The 17,861-nt window shown below is 47.1% G+C and overlaps 1 protein-coding gene across 1 annotated transcript in view; it reads left to right on the top strand.

Annotated features, from left to right (window-relative positions):
• The window catches only part of MUC6 (mucin 6, oligomeric mucus/gel-forming), a 124,097-nt gene extending 121,520 nt beyond the window's left edge, over positions 1 to 2,577 (top strand). Inside the window, exon 32 of the mRNA XM_048853131.2 lies at positions 2,288 to 2,577. Coding sequence (XP_048709088.2) covers positions 2,288 to 2,577 — 290 coding nt within the window. The remainder of the gene's footprint in view (positions 1 to 2,287) is intronic.
• The last annotated feature ends 15,284 nt before the right edge of the window (positions 2,578 to 17,861 follow it).

The following is a 17,861-nucleotide window of genomic DNA, read 5'->3' as shown; positions in this document are numbered from 1 at the left end:
TGTCAATTCCCAGCTCAAATGAAAAGCATTGGTCAGGGACCCTGGACTGAGACCCCCCCCCTACTCCCCGAGAGAAAAACAGACAGCATTTCTTGTTGCTTCTCATGGTAAACAGGCCTATTGTCACACTGTCCAAAACCCCAAAGACAGACTGCAGGACACTAGGCTTCAGAGACCACTCGTGACTTAGGGAGAGATTTCTGCTGAGGTGATCTGCCAGCTGATTCTGGATCCTAGGTAAATGATTGACCATGGGGGGGGTAATGTTATTTCTGATGCAAAACTTCCAGAGTCTGATTGCCTCCTGACACAGCACACTGGAATGTGTTCTCACCTATCTGTTCACATAATACATCACAGTGGTATTGTTAGTAAGGATGTGCACCATTAAGTCACTGATATGGTCTCGAAGGGCCTGTGACACTCAGACACTGTAGGTGGCATAGAGCTACAGGTTGCTGATATGCAAAGAAGCTTCCTGTTTCAACCACAGGGCTTGAAATTTCGGCTACCCCAGATGCACTCCCCAACATACTAAGGAGGCATCAGTCACAATAGTTGTGGTCAATGGGCACTAACCAAAGGAAATGCCCTGGCAAACATTGTCCTGAATGGTCCACTACTGTAAGGAGTCCAGGATCAGCAGAGGAAGTCATACCAGTCTGTCCAAGGGATGACAAGTCAGAGGATAGATCGAATTCAGCCATGTTTGAAGAAGACAAAGGTGCAATCTAGCAAATTGGACTACCCTATGGCCTAGCATATTCACGCATACTTGAGCTGTTGAGAGTGCAGTTCCAAACATAGGTGGTGAATCATGTGGAATCATTCAGTCAGCAGAAACACTTTCAACTATCAGAGTCCCAATATACCTGAATTTTTAAGTTGGGACCAGTGTTTATTTTCTGCTGTTTAGGATGAGACCTAAACAGTCAAGTAAGCGTAGCATGAACTGAATATGAGAGAGAACAGCCTCTCTGAACTTGCCCCTCAGTAGCCAATCATCCAGATACTGGAAGATATGAATTCTCCTCTTCCTGAGGTACAGTGTCACTACAATCATGCATTTGGTAAAAACCCAGGGAGCCAAAGACAGACTAAAAGGGATCATGGTGGACTGATAGTGCTGGTCTGCCATGAAAAACCTCCTGTGGCTTAGGAGAATTGCTATGTGGAAATAAGCTTATCCCAAATAAGCTGTCTGTGGTAATTGATTTGCAAACATCGTAAAAACAAGCCAGCCTGTTCCTGAACAGGGGGAATGGAGATGGAGAGAGACCATCATTGGATTGCTGTCTTGGACACAAATCGAAATGGCCACTTCCTGGATGCTGAGGAAGGAAGAGCCAGCTAGCCCAATCCTGAACCAGATGTCCTTCATTTCTGAGATCTATGCCGCTTCCTGGGGCAGTCCCACTGTCTTACAGGAAAGGAGGACCACCCGAAGAAATACTGTGAGCAGTATTGCTGGTGTCGCTGCTGACTGCTATAGTGGTATCTCTGTACCGGTGGAATATAAACTCCCAAGGAACCCAAAGTAGCTTGGGAATTCTTAAAAGACTGCAAGGTTTCATTGGTCTTTTCCGAAAACAAAACCCAATCATCAAAAGGTAATTCCTCAGTGACCTGCTGTACATCAGGTGAAATGTCTGAATTCTGCAGCTATGAGGCCCTCCTCACGGTCACATCTGGTGCCGTAATTTTGCCCGAGGCATCTGCCACGTCCGTGGATGACTGTAACAAAGTCTAGGCTACAGTAAAGCCCACTGAAATGAATGCCTTAAACTCGACCCTGGAGGATTCTGGCAACTTGTTCTCAAACTTAGACATGGCCACCCAATTAACAAAGTTGTATTTAGAGAGCAATGCCTGCTGGCTCATGATACACATCTGCAGGAAATAGTAGACCCATCAAGACCATCATTTTGGACTTCTTGCCCTTAGGCATAGGTTTATACCTTCCCCGTTGTGTCCTGTCATTTTCAGCAATTGCCACAAGAGTTAGGGGCCAGGTGGGAGTAGAAACCCTCAAAACCCTGCATGAGGATGGGGTACCACTTCCCTGCATGTTTTGCTGTGGGAGGCAATGACATGGGAGTATTCCAGAGGGCCTGCAGAAATTCAGCCTGGATGCCTAAGGTAGCGGGCATATGCCTCAGGAAGTCCTGATATGCCTTTAAGACCTCAGGCATAAAGGAAGAGGAGAAGCCTGGCACAGTAGAGTCATCTGGGGAGGACGAAGAAGTGATTTGCTGTGCCAACAATGGATCCTGTTCTTGAACAACAGGAACCAGTCGGATAACCCTGAAGGCCCAGAGGGGACAGGTTCAGTGGTTACTTCTAGCTGCAATGGTTCAGGAACAGGAGACACCAATGGGACTGGTGATCTTGCTGTGGAGTAGGTCAACAAATGGGACCTCAAAGACCAACGACCATCCCAAGGAGGCCACTGGGCAAACAAATATGGCATGCGTGATCAATGGGCACAGGGACAAGAGCCCTGTCTTGACTGCAGGAACAACACCAATCTCGGTACCGATGGTGATCCAGAGATGGTCTCTGGTGCCTAAGGGGTGAGGAAGAAGGGGAGGACAACCCCTGGATTTCAAGGAGTCCTGAAGAGTCCCTGTTGACAACAGGAGAGCCATTCCTGATGAAGCAAACAAACAATTGGACTCATCCAAAGTCCAAAAGGGGGGGGCAGCATCAGTGCCAAAGAGGAACAGGGAGTTGGCACCAGTGGAACTGAGCAAGACAAACTTCCACCCAGCACTGGAGGAGGTGTTGGCACTGAGGTCAACAATGGTACCAAGCTCAATGACAGGATCTGCTGCCAGGGCAGTGACTGTGTCAAAGGATGCACGAGCGTTGAGGGGAACTTTGGTGCCAAGCTTGGTGTCAGCCTCAATTCCATTGGGAGTGGTATGAGCTGCAATGCCAATGACCCCGGCAGCTCTGTGATATAGCTTGAAGGTGCCAAAGGCACAATGTAGAGCAAAGTGGTAGAAACTACAGGACTGGAAAACTGCTGAACTAGTAGAGAGTCAGAGAGCGAGAGGCAAAACAGGTCTGAAGCCACCTGATATGCCACCAGTGTGGAGACAGTCTGAGCTGGTGCTGACATCATCACTACTGGACTCAATGGACATCCCCTGGCCAGAACAGGAGTCAATGGTACAGGCTTTCACTGATCTCAGAGCAGTACTGGGGAGCAGTTAAAAGGACATTTTCTATCCCATGTGCCAGAAGGAGTACAGGAGTACAGTATAAGGATGAGAGAGGGCCACTTCTCAATTGTTTCCAAAAAAAATTGCTATTAACCTAGCACAAAGGTGACCTCATCAAAACCCCCTGTTTCTTATGTTACAATTATTTAGTCATGGTAAACTCTTCCTCTGCAATCTACCGTTTTCTTGTCAACGTCACCATCTCGATTCACATTTCTCCTGCACAGTAACTAAGATGGTAGAAACCCCAACACCAAGAAGTACCAGGAAAACAACACCAACCACATCTGTCTCTACAACGTCCAAAACCACGGCGTCAACAGAGTCCAGCCCAACCTCCTCACCAAAAACAAGTCGAAGAAGCACAACTCTGACAACGACTACGCCTCCCACCCACTCTACCGAAACCACTACAACCGCCACACCAGCTACACCCACAACCCACACTCTCACCACGACTACCTTGTCCACTAGCTCACCGGAGAGCACAACGTCAAAGTCAACCCCGACCATTTCCACTACCTTTACCACACCCACCACAACCACCACACCGACTCCACTCACAACCGTCACTCTGACAACGACGATGGCCCCGACCACTACTTCACCGGAGAGCACCGCATCTGAGACCACCAGCCCAAGCACCGTAAAAACAACTACGCTGACGACAGTTTCTCCAACAACAACCTCAACTACGTCCCCAACGAGGCCAACACCAAGAGGTACATTTTAGTCATTGATTTCCTTCTGTACCTGGGCAATTACTGGAATAATAACTCGCTTTTCCACCACATAGGCTTCGTCAGCCAAACATAACCAAAGCGTTACTCTTTGGTTCGGAGATGTCGAAAGGCCAGGGAACATTTTTCTTCATTGGCCTTCCTCTCTGCTCCCCATTCCCCCCTCGCCCCCCACCCAGCTCCTTCTGACATTTCTCTGTTTAGACTAATTGGCAAAGGTCCTCTTCCACAGTGCCCAGCAGTCACTCCCATCTGGGAGAGCAAGGAAGCCCAATCACCTCCACAGGAGGCACAGCCACATCTCCTTGCTGTGGTACTCACTGCCAAGGAGCATTTTCCACTTAGGCCAATATAATTGCAGAGATTGATGGTTTAGGAAGGCCTACTTCGTTTAGTCACCTTCCCGGGATTCAACCATTTTCCTTTTCTTGCCACTCTTCCTTTGCAGGAAAAGAGCCAACTAAACCTACGACTCCATCCTCACCTGGTGAGTTGACAGTCAGTTTGTAAAATAAGAGTTACAGGTTAGCCTTGCTCGTCTCGATTTTCGACCCTCATATTGAGCCCCTCCAGGTAAGGTTGCAAAGACCCTAGGGGCAAGGTGCCCTCTGGAAGCTGAAATAGCTCCCTCCACCTACAGTATCTTTTCTGGGCCTAAGAAGCGGACATGGGGTTTCATAGATCTCACTGTGCCCTGATCAGAAGAGCTGAACTGAGGTAGGGAGTTAACAAAGCATGAAGGACTCTACCCTGTGAGGTGAGGAGATCCCAGCTCCCACGCCTAGCTTCAACAAAGGGAGCAGAAAGCATTCAGCAGCTTCCAGGAATAGGGACCTAAACTTGCAAGATGAAATAACCCAGCATTCATTTTCTCTCGGTTGGTTAATGTTTGCAAGCATACTCTCTCATAGAAACATTAGGTGGCATAGAGAAGAGAGTACATATCTCTGGAGGTATGGTGTCACCCAGAAAGCTTTAGATCACCGTACCTCAAAGAAGCAACAAACTTAACACAAAACCTTGCACAAAGACATATACTACCGTACAGAAGTCAGACATGCTTTGTTCACGCCCGATACATCTTCCATCAGGAGGATTTAAAACACCACAACAGATCACAATGTACTCCTTTCCAGAAATGTCTACGTTTCTTTACAAAACAGTAAATGCACTTCCTTTTATGCAATTTTGTTCTTGTCACAACATTGGCAGTTAAGTTCCTTATTGTCAGTCTTCCCAAATATCACCGTTACTAAAGGTGTGAGGCGGCCACTTCTCAAACGTTGACCCAGTTTTCTCCCTTTTAATCTAGCACAAAAGTGCACTCACTCTAAAACCCCTGTTCATAATGATACAATAATTTACTCATAGTAAACTCTTCCTCTGCAATTTGCCATTCTCTTGTCAACGTCAACATCTCGATTCACATTTCTCCCTCACAGTAACTAAGTCCGTAGAAACCCCAACACCAAGAAGTACCAGGAAAACAACACCAACCACATCTGTCTCTACAACGTCCAAAACCACGGCGTCAACAGAGTCCAGCCCAACCTCCTCACCAAAAACAAGTCGAAGAAGCACAACTCTGACAACGACTACGCCTCCCACCCACTCTACCGAAACCACTACAACCGCCACACCAGCTACACCCACAACCCACACTCTCACCACGACTACCTTGTCCACTAGCTCACCGGAGAGCACAACGTCAAAGTCAACCCCGACCATTTCCACTACCTTTACCACACCCACCACAACCACCACACCGACTCCACTCACAACCGTCACTCTGACGACGACGATGGCCCCGACCACTACTTCACCGGAGAGCACCGCATCTGAGACCACCAGCCCAAGCACCGTAAAAACAACTACGCTGACGACAGTTTCTCCAACAACAACCTCAACTACGTCCCCAACGAGGCCAACACCAAGAGGTACATTTTAGTCATTGATTTCCTTCTGTACCTGGGCAATTACTGGAATAATAACTCGCTTTTCCACCACATAGGCTTCGTCAGCCAAACATAACCAAAGCGTTACTCTTTGGTTCGGAGATGTCGAAAGGCCAGGGAACATTTTTCTTCATTGGCCTTTCTCTCTGCTCCCCATTCCCCCCTCGCCCCCCACCCAGCTCCTTCTGACATTTCTCTGTTTAGACTAATTGGCAAAGGTCCTCTTCCACAGTGCCCAGCAGTCACTCCCATCTGGGAGAGCAAGGAAGCCCAATCACCTCCACAGGAGGCACAGCCACATCTCCTTGCTGTGGTACTCACTGCCAAGGAGCATTTTCCACTTAGGCCAATATAATTGCAGAGATTGATGGTTTAGGAAGGCCTACTTCATTTAGTCACCTTCCCGGGATTCAACCATTTTCCTTTTCTTGCCACTCTTCCTTTGCAGGAAAAGAGCCAACTAAACCTACGACTCCATCCTCACCTGGTGAGTTGACAGTCAGTTTGTAAAATAAGAGTTACAGGTTAGCCTTGCTCGTCTCGATTTTCGACCCTCATATTGAGCCCCTCCAGGTAAGGTTGCAAAGACCCTAGGGGCAAGGTGCCCTCTGGAAGCTGAAATAGCTCCCTCCACCTACAGTATCTTTTCTGGGCCTAAGAAGCGGACATGGGGTTTCATAGATCTCACTGTGCCCTGATCAGAAGAGCTGAACTGAGGTAGGGAGTTAACAAAGCATGAAGGACTCTACCCTGTGAGGTGAGGAGATCCCAGCTCCCACGCCTAGCTTCAACAAAGGGAGCAGAAAGCATTCAGCAGCTTCCAGGAATAGGGACCTAAACTTGCAAGATGAAATAACCCAGCATTCATTTTCTCTCGGTTGGTTAATGTTTGCAAGCATACTCTCTCATAGAAACATTAGGTGGCATAGAGAAGAGAGTACATATCTCTGGAGGTATGGTGTCACCCAGAAAGCTTTAGATCACCGTACCTCAAAGAAGCAACAAACTTAACACAAAACCTTGCACAAAGACATATACTACCGTACAGAAGTCAGACATGCTTTGTTCACGCCCGATACATCTTCCATCAGGAGGATTTAAAACACCACAACAGATCACAATGTACTCCTTTCCAGAAATGTCTACGTTTCTTTACAAAACAGTAAATGCACTTCCTTTTATGCAATTTTGTTCTTGTCACAACATTGGCAGTTAAGTTCCTTATTGTCAGTCTTCCCAAATATCACCGTTACTAAAGGTGTGAGGCGGCCACTTCTCAAACGTTGACCCAGTTTTCTCCCTTTTAATCTAGCACAAAAGTGCACTCACTCTAAAACCCCTGTTCATAATGATACAATAATTTACTCATAGTAAACTCTTCCTCTGCAATTTGCCATTCTCTTGTCAACGTCAACATCTCGATTCACATTTCTCCCTCACAGTAACTAAGTCCGTAGAAACCCCAACACCAAGAAGTACCAGGAAAACAACACCAACCACATCTGTCTCTACAACGTCCAAAACCACGGCGTCAACAGAGTCCAGCCCAACCTCCTCACCAAAAACAAGTCGAAGAAGCACAACGCTGACAACGACTACACCTCCCACCCACTCTACCGAAACCACTACAACCGCCACACCAGCTACACCCACAACCCACACTCTCACCACGACTACCTTGTCCACTAGCTCACCGGAGAGCACAACGTCAAAGTCAACCCCGACCATTTCCACTACCTTTACCACACCCACCACAACCACCACACCGACTCCACTCACAACCGTCACTCTGACGACGACGATGGCCCCGACCACTACTTCACCGGAGAGCACCGCATCTGAGACCACCAGCCCAAGCACCATAAAAACAACTACGCTGACGACAGTTTCTCCAAAGACTACGACAACTAAGTCCACATCGAGTCCAACACCAACAGGTACACAAACCTCCGCTATAGCAGATTAAAGCCCATTCTTCTGGGAAGTGTATGGTGTAAACACCGCATTTTTCCCCTTCTGTCTAACTTGCTTTTTCTCACAACACAAAGCTCACACTTCCAATATATCCCACCTCCTTTTCAGATTCTTAATCATTAGGAATGCATAGCTCCTTGTAGCTATTTCACTCAGACTAATTCCTGGGTACGGACACAGAGGGCAATCCACCCGCTTCATTCCAGCGCAATCCAGTCTCTCTACCTTCCTGAGAAAGGCACATACTGAAAACCATTTCCTCTCAATGGGGCTGAAAGAAAACAGACCCAGAGAGTTTTACGTGGGTTGCAGATACGAGTCAAACAATCTGGGTGCTTTCTCTCTCATTGATGCACTCCAGTCCATGAAATTATGTTTTCCAGTTCGGCCAACTGAACAGCCATGGTGGATGGTTTGATCAGGCCTACTTTCTTTACTCACACTGACAGGATTCAAACTTTATTCTTTTCTTTACCCTCTTGCTTTGCATGAAAAGACTCACCTAGACATACTACTCCTGTCTCAAGGGGAGAGTTTGTCAATCGGTGGGTAAAATCAGAATTCTAGATCAGCCTTCCTCACCTGCTTTGATTTTAGCCCCTCAAAATGATTCAAACTGTCCCGCCCCACTACTATCCCACCCAATAAACCCCCTTCAAAGGTGTGGATTTTCAACACGGTTGGCAATTAAGTCATTTATTTCAACTGCTGGCCCATTTTCCATTACTAAAGGATGAGAGAGGGCCACTTCTCAATTGTTTGCAAAAAAAAATTGCTATTTGTCTAGCACAAAGGTGCCCTCACTCTCAAACCCCTCTTTATTGTGTGACAATTATTTAGTCATGGTAAACTCTTCCTCTGCAATTTGCCATTCTCTTGTCAACGTCAACATCTCGATTCACATTTCTCCCTCACAGTAACTAAGTCCGTAGAAACCCCAACACCAAGAAGTACCAGGAAAACAACACCAACCACATCTGTCTCTACAACGTCCAAAACCACGGCGTCAACAGAGTCCAGCCCAACCTCCTCACCAAAAACAAGTCGAAGAAGCACAACTCTGACAACGACTACGCCTCCCACCCACTCTACCGAAACCACTACAACCGCCACACCAGCTACACCCACAACCCACACTCTCACCACGACTACCTTGTCCACTAGCTCACCGGAGAGCACAACGTCAAAGTCAACCCCGACCATTTCCACTACCTTTACCACACCCACCACACCGACTCCACTCACAACCGTCACTCTGACGACGACGATGGCCCCGACCACTACTTCACCGGAGAGCACCGCATCTGAGACCACCAGCCCAAGCACCGTAAAAACAACTACGCTGACGACAGTTTCTCCAACAACAACCTCAACTACGTCCCCAACGAGGCCAACACCAACAGGTACATTTTAGTCATTGATTTCCTTCTGTACCTGGGCAATTACTGGAATAATAACTCGCTTTTCCACCACATAGGCTTCGTCAGCCAAACATAACCAAAGCGTTACTCTTTGGTTCGGAGATGTCGAAAGGCCAGGGAACATTTTTCTTCATTGGCCTTCCTCTCTGCTCCCCATTCCCCCCTCGCCCCCCACCCAGCTCCTTCTGACATTTCTCTGTTTAGACTAATTGGCAAAGGTCCTCTTCCACAGTGCCCAGCAGTCACTCCCATCTGGGAGAGCAAGGAAGCCCAATCACCTCCACAGGAGGCACAGCCACATCTCCTTGCTGTGGTACTCACTGCCAAGGAGCATTTTCCACTTAGGCCAATATAATTGCAGAGATTGATGGTTTAGGAAGGCCTACTTCGTTTAGTCACCTTCCCGGGATTCAACCATTTTCCTTTTCTTGCCACTCTTCCTTTGCAGGAAAAGAGCCAACTAAACCTACGACTCCATCCTCACCTGGTGAGTTGACAGTCAGTTTGTAAAATAAGAGTTACAGGTTAGCCTTGCTCGTCTCGATTTTCGACCCTCATATTGAGCCCCTCCAGGTAAGGTTGCAAAGACCCTAGGGGCAAGGTGCCCTCTGGAAGCTGAAATAGCTCCCTCCACCTACAGTATCTTTTCTGGGCCTAAGAAGCGGACATGGGGTTTCATAGATCTCACTGTGCCCTGATCAGAAGAGTTGAACTGAGGTAGGGAGTTAACAAAGCATGAAGGACTCTACCCTGTGAGGTGAGGAGATCCCAGCTCCCACGCCTAGCTTCAACAAAGGGAACAGAAAGCATTCAGCAGCTTCCAGGAATAGGGACCTAAACTTGCAAGATGAAATAACCCAGCATTCATTTTCTCTCGGTTGGTTAATGTTTGCAAGCATACTCTCTCATAGAAACATTAGGTGGCATAGAGAAGAGAGTACATATCTCTGGAGGTATGGTGTCACCCAGAAAGCTTTAGATCATCGTACCTCAAAGAAGCAACAAACTTAACACAAAACCTTGCACAAAGACATATACTACCGTACAGAAGTCAGACATGCTTTGTTCACGCCCGATACATCTTCCATCAGGAGGATTTAAAACACCACAACAGATCACAATGTACTCCTTTCCAGAAATGTCTACGTTTCTTTACAAAACAGTAAATGCACTTCCTTTTATGCAATTTTGTTCTTGTCACAACATTGGCAGTTAAGTTCCTTATTGTCAGTCTTCCCAAATATCACCGTTACTAAAGGTGTGAGGCGGCCACTTCTCAAACATTGACCCAGTTTTCTCCCTTTTAATCTAGCACAAAAGTGCACTCACTCTAAAACCCCTGTTCATAATGATACAATAATTTACTCATAGTAAACTCTTCCTCTGCAATTTGCCATTCTCTTGTCAACGTCAACATCTCGATTCACATTTCTCCCTCACAGTAACTAAGTCCGTAGAAACCCCAACACCAAGAAGTACCAGGAAAACAACACCAACCACATCTGTCTCTACAACGTCCAAAACCACGGCGTCAACAGAGTCCAGCCCAACCTCCTCACCAAAAACAAGTCGAAGAAGCACAACGCTGACAACGACTACGCCTCCCACCCACTCTACCGAAACCACTACAACCGCCACACCAGCTACACCCACAACCCACACTCTCACCACGACTACCTTGTCCACTAGCTCACCGGAGAGCACAACGTCAAAGTCAACCCCGACCATTTCCACTACCTTTACCACACCCACCACAACCACCACACCGACTCCACTCACAACCGTCACTCTGACGACGACGATGGCCCCGACCACTACTTCACCGGAGAGCACCGCATCTGAGACCACCAGCCCAAGCACCGTAAAAACAACTACGCTGACGACAGTTTCTCCAAAGACTACGACAACTAAGTCCACATCGAGTCCAACACCAACAGGTACACAAACCTCCGCTATAGCAGATTAAAGCCCATTCTTCTGGGAAGTGTATGGTGTAAACACCGCATTTTTCCCCTTCTGTCTAACTTGCTTTTTCTCACAACACAAAGCTCACACTTCCAATATATCCCACCTCCTTTTCAGATTCTTAATCATTAGGAATGCATAGCTCCTTGTAGCTATTTCACTCAGACTAATTCCTGGGTACGGACACAGAGGGCAATCCACCCGCTTCATTCCAGCGCAATCCAGTCTCTCTACCTTCCTGAGAAAGGCACATACTGAAAACCATTTCCTCTCAATGGGGCTGAAAGAAAACAGACCCAGAGAGTTTTACGTGGGTTGCAGATACGAGTCAAACAATCTGGGTGCTTTCTCTCTCATTGATGCACTCCAGTCCATGAAATTATGTTTTCCAGTTCGGCCAACTGAACAGCCATGGTGGATGGTTTGATCAGGCCCACTTTCTTTACTCACACTGACAGGATTCAAACTTTATTCTTTTCTTTACCCTCTTGCTTTGCATGAAAAGACTCACCTAGACATACTACTCCTGTCTCAAGGGGAGAGTTTGTCAATCGGTGGGTAAAATCAGAATTCTAGATCAGCCTTCCTCACCTGCTTTGATTTTAGCCCCTCAAAATGATTCAAACTGTCCCGCCCCACTACTATCCCACCCAATAAACCCCTTTCAAAGGTGTGGATTTTCAACACGGTTGGCAATTAAGTCATTTATTTCAACTGCTGGCCCATTTTCCATTACTAAAGGATGAGAGAGGGCCACTTCTCAATTGTTTGCAAAAAAAAATTGCTATTTGTCTAGCACAAAGGTGCCCTCACTCTCAAACCCCTCTTTATTGTGTGACAATTATTTAGTCATGGTAAACTCTTCCTCTGCAATCTACCGTTTTCTTGTCAATGTCACCATCTCGATTCACATTTCTCCCTCACAGTAACTAAGTCCGTAGAAACCCCAACACCAAGAAGTACCAGGAAAACAACACCAACCACATCTGTCTCTACAACGTCCAAAACCACGGCGTCAACAGAGTCCAGCCCAACCTCCTCACCAAAAACAAGTCGAAGAAGCACAACTCTGACAACGACTACGCCTCCCACCCACTCTACCGAAACCACTACAACCGCCACACCAGCTACACCCACAACCCACACTCTCACCACGACTACCTTGTCCACTAGCTCACCGGAGAGCACAACGTCAAAGTCAACCCCGACCATTTCCACTACCTTTACCACACCCACCACAACCACCACACCGACTCCACTCACAACCGTCACTCTGACGACGACGATGGCCCCGACCACTACTTCACCGGAGAGCACCGCATCTGAGACCACCAGCCCAAGCACCGTAAAAACAACTACGCTGACGACAGTTTCTCCAACAACAACCTCAACTACGTCCCCAACGAGGCCAACACCAACAGGTACATTTTAGTCATTGATTTCCTTCTGTACCTGGGCAATTACTGGAATAATAACTCGCTTTTCCACCACATAGGCTTCGTCAGCCAAACATAACCAAAGCGTTACTCTTTGGTTCGGAGATGTCGAAAGGCCAGGGAACATTTTTCTTCATTGGCCTTCCTCTCTGCTCCCCATTCCCCCCTCGCCCCCCACCCAGCTCCTTCTGACATTTCTCTGTTTAGACTAATTGGCAAAGGTCCTCTTCCACAGTGCCCAGCAGTCACTCCCATCTGGGAGAGCAAGGAAGCCCAATCACCTCCACAGGAGGCACAGCCACATCTCCTTGCTGTGGTACTCACTGCCAAGGAGCATTTTCCACTTAGGCCAATATAATTGCAGAGATTGATGGTTTAGGAAGGCCTACTTCGTTTAGTCACCTTCCCGGGATTCAACCATTTTCCTTTTCTTGCCACTCTTCCTTTGCAGGAAAAGAGCCAACTAAACCTACGACTCCATCCTCACCTGGTGAGTTGACAGTCAGTTTGTAAAATAAGAGTTACAGGTTAGCCTTGCTCGTCTCGATTTTCGACCCTCATATTGAGCCCCTCCAGGTAAGGTTGCAAAGACCCTAGGGGCAAGGTGCCCTCTGGAAGCTGAAATAGCTCCCTCCACCTACAGTATCTTTTCTGGGCCTAAGAAGCGGACATGGGGTTTCATAGATCTCACTGTGCCCTGATCAGAAGAGCTGAACTGAGGTAGGGAGTTAACAAAGCATGAAGGACTCTACCCTGTGAGGTGAGGAGATCCCAGCTCCCACGCCTAGCTTCAACAAAGGGAGCAGAAAGCATTCAGCAGCTTCCAGGAATAGGGACCTAAACTTGCAAGATGAAATAACCCAGCATTCATTTTCTCTCGGTTGGTTAATGTTTGCAAGCATACTCTCTCATAGAAACATTAGGTGGCATAGAGAAGAGAGTACATATCTCTGGAGGTATGGTGTCACCCAGAAAGCTTTAGATCACCGTACCTCAAAGAAGCAACAAACTTAACACAAAACCTTGCACAAAGACATATACTACCGTACAGAAGTCAGACATGCTTTGTTCACGCCCGATACATCTTCCATCAGGAGGATTTAAAACACCACAACAGATCACAATGTACTCCTTTCCAGAAATGTCTACGTTTCTTTACAAAACAGTAAATGCACTTCCTTTTATGCAATTTTGTTCTTGTCACAACATTGGCAGTTAAGTTCCTTATTGTCAGTCTTCCCAAATATCACCGTTACTAAAGGTGTGAGGCGGCCACTTCTCAAACGTTGACCCAGTTTTCTCCCTTTTAATCTAGCACAAAAGTGCACTCACTCTAAAACCCCTGTTCATAATGATACAATAATTTACTCATAGTAAACTCTTCCTCTGCAATTTGCCATTCTCTTGTCAACGTCAACATCTCGATTCACATTTCTCCCTCACAGTAACTAAGTCCGTAGAAACCCCAACACCAAGAAGTACCAGGAAAACAACACCAACCACATCTGTCTCTACAACGTCCAAAACCACGGCGTCAACAGAGTCCAGCCCAACCTCCTCACCAAAAACAAGTCGAAGAAGCACAACGCTGACAACGACTACGCCTCCCACCCACTCTACCGAAACCACTACAACCGCCACACCAGCTACACCCACAACCCACACTCTCACCACGACTACCTTGTCCACTAGCTCACCGGAGAGCACAACGTCAAAGTCAACCCCGACCATTTCCACTACCTTTACCACACCCACCACAACCACCACACCGACTCCACTCACAACCGTCACTCTGACGACGACGATGGCCCCGACCACTACTTCACCGGAGAGCACCGCATCTGAGACCACCAGCCCAAGCACCGTAAAAACAACTACGCTGACGACAGTTTCTCCAAAGACTACGACAACTAAGTCCACATCGAGTCCAACACCAACAGGTACACAAACCTCCGCTATAGCAGATTAAAGCCCATTCTTCTGGGAAGTGTATGGTGTAAACACCGCATTTTTCCCCTTCTGTCTAACTTGCTTTTTCTCACAACACAAAGCTCACACTTCCAATATATCCCACCTCCTTTTCAGATTCTTAATCATTAGGAATGCATAGCTCCTTGTAGCTATTTCACTCAGACTAATTCCTGGGTACGGACACAGAGGGCAATCCACCCGCTTCATTCCAGCGCAATCCAGTCTCTCTACCTTCCTGAGAAAGGCACATACTGAAAACCATTTCCTCTCAATGGGGCTGAAAGAAAACAGACCCAGAGAGTTTTACGTGGGTTGCAGATACGAGTCAAACAATCTGGGTGCTTTCTCTCTCATTGATGCACTCCAGTCCATGAAATTATGTTTTCCAGTTCGGCCAACTGAACAGCCATGGTGGATGGTTTGATCAGGCCCACTTTCTTTACTCACACTGACAGGATTCAAACTTTATTCTTTTCTTTACCCTCTTGCTTTGCATGAAAAGACTCACCTAGACATACTACTCCTGTCTCAAGGGGAGAGTTTGTCAATCGGTGGGTAAAATCAGAATTCTAGATCAGCCTTCCTCACCTGCTTTGATTTTAGCCCCTCAAAATGATTCAAACTGTCCCGCCCCACTACTATCCCACCCAATAAACCCCTTTCAAAGGTGTGGATTTTCAACACGGTTGGCAATTAAGTCATTTATTTCAACTGCTGGCCCATTTTCCATTACTAAAGGATGAGAGAGGGCCACTTCTCAATTGTTTGCAAAAAAAAATTGCTATTTGTCTAGCACAAAGGTGCCCTCACTCTCAAACCCCTCTTTATTGTGTGACAATTATTTAGTCATGGTAAACTCTTCCTCTGCAATCTACCGTTTTCTTGTCAATGTCACCATCTCGATTCACATTTCTCCCTCACAGTAACTAAGTCCGTAGAAACCCCAACACCAAGAAGTACCAGGAAAACAACACCAACCACATCTGTCTCTACAACGTCCAAAACCACGGCGTCAACAGAGTCCAGCCCAACCTCCTCACCAAAAACAAGTCGAAGAAGCACAACTCTGACAACGACTACGCCTCCCACCCACTCTACCGAAACCACTACAACCGCCACACCAGCTACACCCACAACCCACACTCTCACCACGACTACCTTGTCCACTAGCTCACCGGAGAGCACAACGTCAAAGTCAACCCCGACCATTTCCACTACCTTTACCACACCCACCACAACCACCACACCGACTCCACTCACAACCGTCACTCTGACGACGACGATGGCCCCGACCACTACTTCACCGGAGAGCACCGCATCTGAGACCACCAGCCCAAGCACCGTAAAAACAACTACGCTGACGACAGTTTCTCCAACAACAACCTCAACTACGTCCCCAACGAGGCCAACACCAACAGGTACATTTTAGTCATTGATTTCCTTCTGTACCTGGGCAATTACTGGAATAATAACTCGCTTTTCCACCACATAGGCTTCGTCAGCCAAACATAACCAAAGCGTTACTCTTTGGTTCGGAGATGTCGAAAGGCCAGGGAACATTTTTCTTCATTGGCCTTCCTCTCTGCTCCCCATTCCCCCCTCGCCCCCCACCCAGCTCCTTCTGACATTTCTCTGTTTAGACTAATTGGCAAAGGTCCTCTTCCACAGTGCCCAGCAGTCACTCCCATCTGGGAGAGCAAGGAAGCCCAATCACCTCCACAGGAGGCACAGCCACATCTCCTTGCTGTGGTACTCACTGCCAAGGAGCATTTTCCACTTAGGCCAATATAATTGCAGAGATTGATGGTTTAGGAAGGCCTACTTCGTTTAGTCACCTTCCCGGGATTCAACCATTTTCCTTTTCTTGCCACTCTTCCTTTGCAGGAAAAGAGCCAACTAAACCTACGACTCCATCCTCACCTGGTGAGTTGACAGTCAGTTTGTAAAATAAGAGTTACAGGTTAGCCTTGCTCGTCTCGATTTTCGACCCTCATATTGAGCCCCTCCAGGTAAGGTTGCAAAGACCCTAGGGGCAAGGTGCCCTCTGGAAGCTGAAATAGCTCCCTCCACCTACAGTATCTTTTCTGGGCCTAAGAAGCGGACATGGGGTTTCATAGATCTCACTGTGCCCTGATCAGAAGAGTTGAACTGAGGTAGGGAGTTAACAAAGCATGAAGGACTCTACCCTGTGAGGTAAGGAGATCCCAGCTCCCACGCCTAGCTTCAACAAAGGGAGCAGAAAGCATTCAGCAGCTTCCAGGAATAGGGACCTAAACTTGCAAGATGAAATAACCCAGCATTCATTTTCTCTCGGTTGGTTAATGTTTGCAAGCATACTCTCTCAGAGAAACATTAGGTGGCATAGAGAAGAGAGTACATATCTCTGGAGGTATGGTGTCACCCAGAAAGCTTTAGATCATCGTACCTCAAAGAAGCAACAAACTTAACACAAAACCTTGCACAAAGACATATACTACCGTACAGAAGTCAGACATGCTTTGTTCACGCCCGATACATCTTCCATCAGGAGGATTTAAAACACCACAACAGATCACAATGTACTCCTTTCCAGAAATGTCTACGTTTCTTTACAAAACAGTAAATGCACTTCCTTTTATGCAATTTTGTTCTTGTCACAACATTGGCAGTTAAGTTCCTTATTGTCAGTCTTCCCAAATATCACCGTTACTAAAGGTGTGAGGCGGCCACTTCTCAAACATTGACCCAGTTTTCTCCCTTTTAATCTAGCACAAAAGTGCACTCACTCTAAAACCCCTGTTCATAATGATACAATAATTTACTCATAGTAAACTCTTCCTCTGCAATTTGCCATTCTCTTGTCAACGTCAACATCTCGATTCACATTTCTCCCTCACAGTAACTAAGTCCGTAGAAACCCCAACACCAAGAAGTACCAGGAAAACAACACCAACCACATCTGTCTCTACAACGTCCAAAACCACGGCGTCAACAGAGTCCAGCCCAACCTCCTCACCAAAAACAAGTCGAAGAAGCACAACGCTGACAACGACTACGCCTCCCACCCACTCTACCGAAACCACTACAACCGCCACACCAGCTACACCCACAACCCACACTCTCACCACGACTACCTTGTCCACTAGCTCACCGGAGAGCACAACGTCAAAGTCAACCCCGACCATTTCCACTA

The sequence above is a fragment of the Caretta caretta genome, chromosome 6 (assembly GCF_965140235.1).
Source record: "Caretta caretta isolate rCarCar2 chromosome 6, rCarCar1.hap1, whole genome shotgun sequence".
In the NCBI taxonomy this organism is placed as follows: Eukaryota; Metazoa; Chordata; order Testudines; family Cheloniidae; genus Caretta; species Caretta caretta.
The sequence above is the reverse complement of the archived record's forward strand: the minus strand, read 5'-3'. Positions and strand labels throughout refer to the sequence as shown.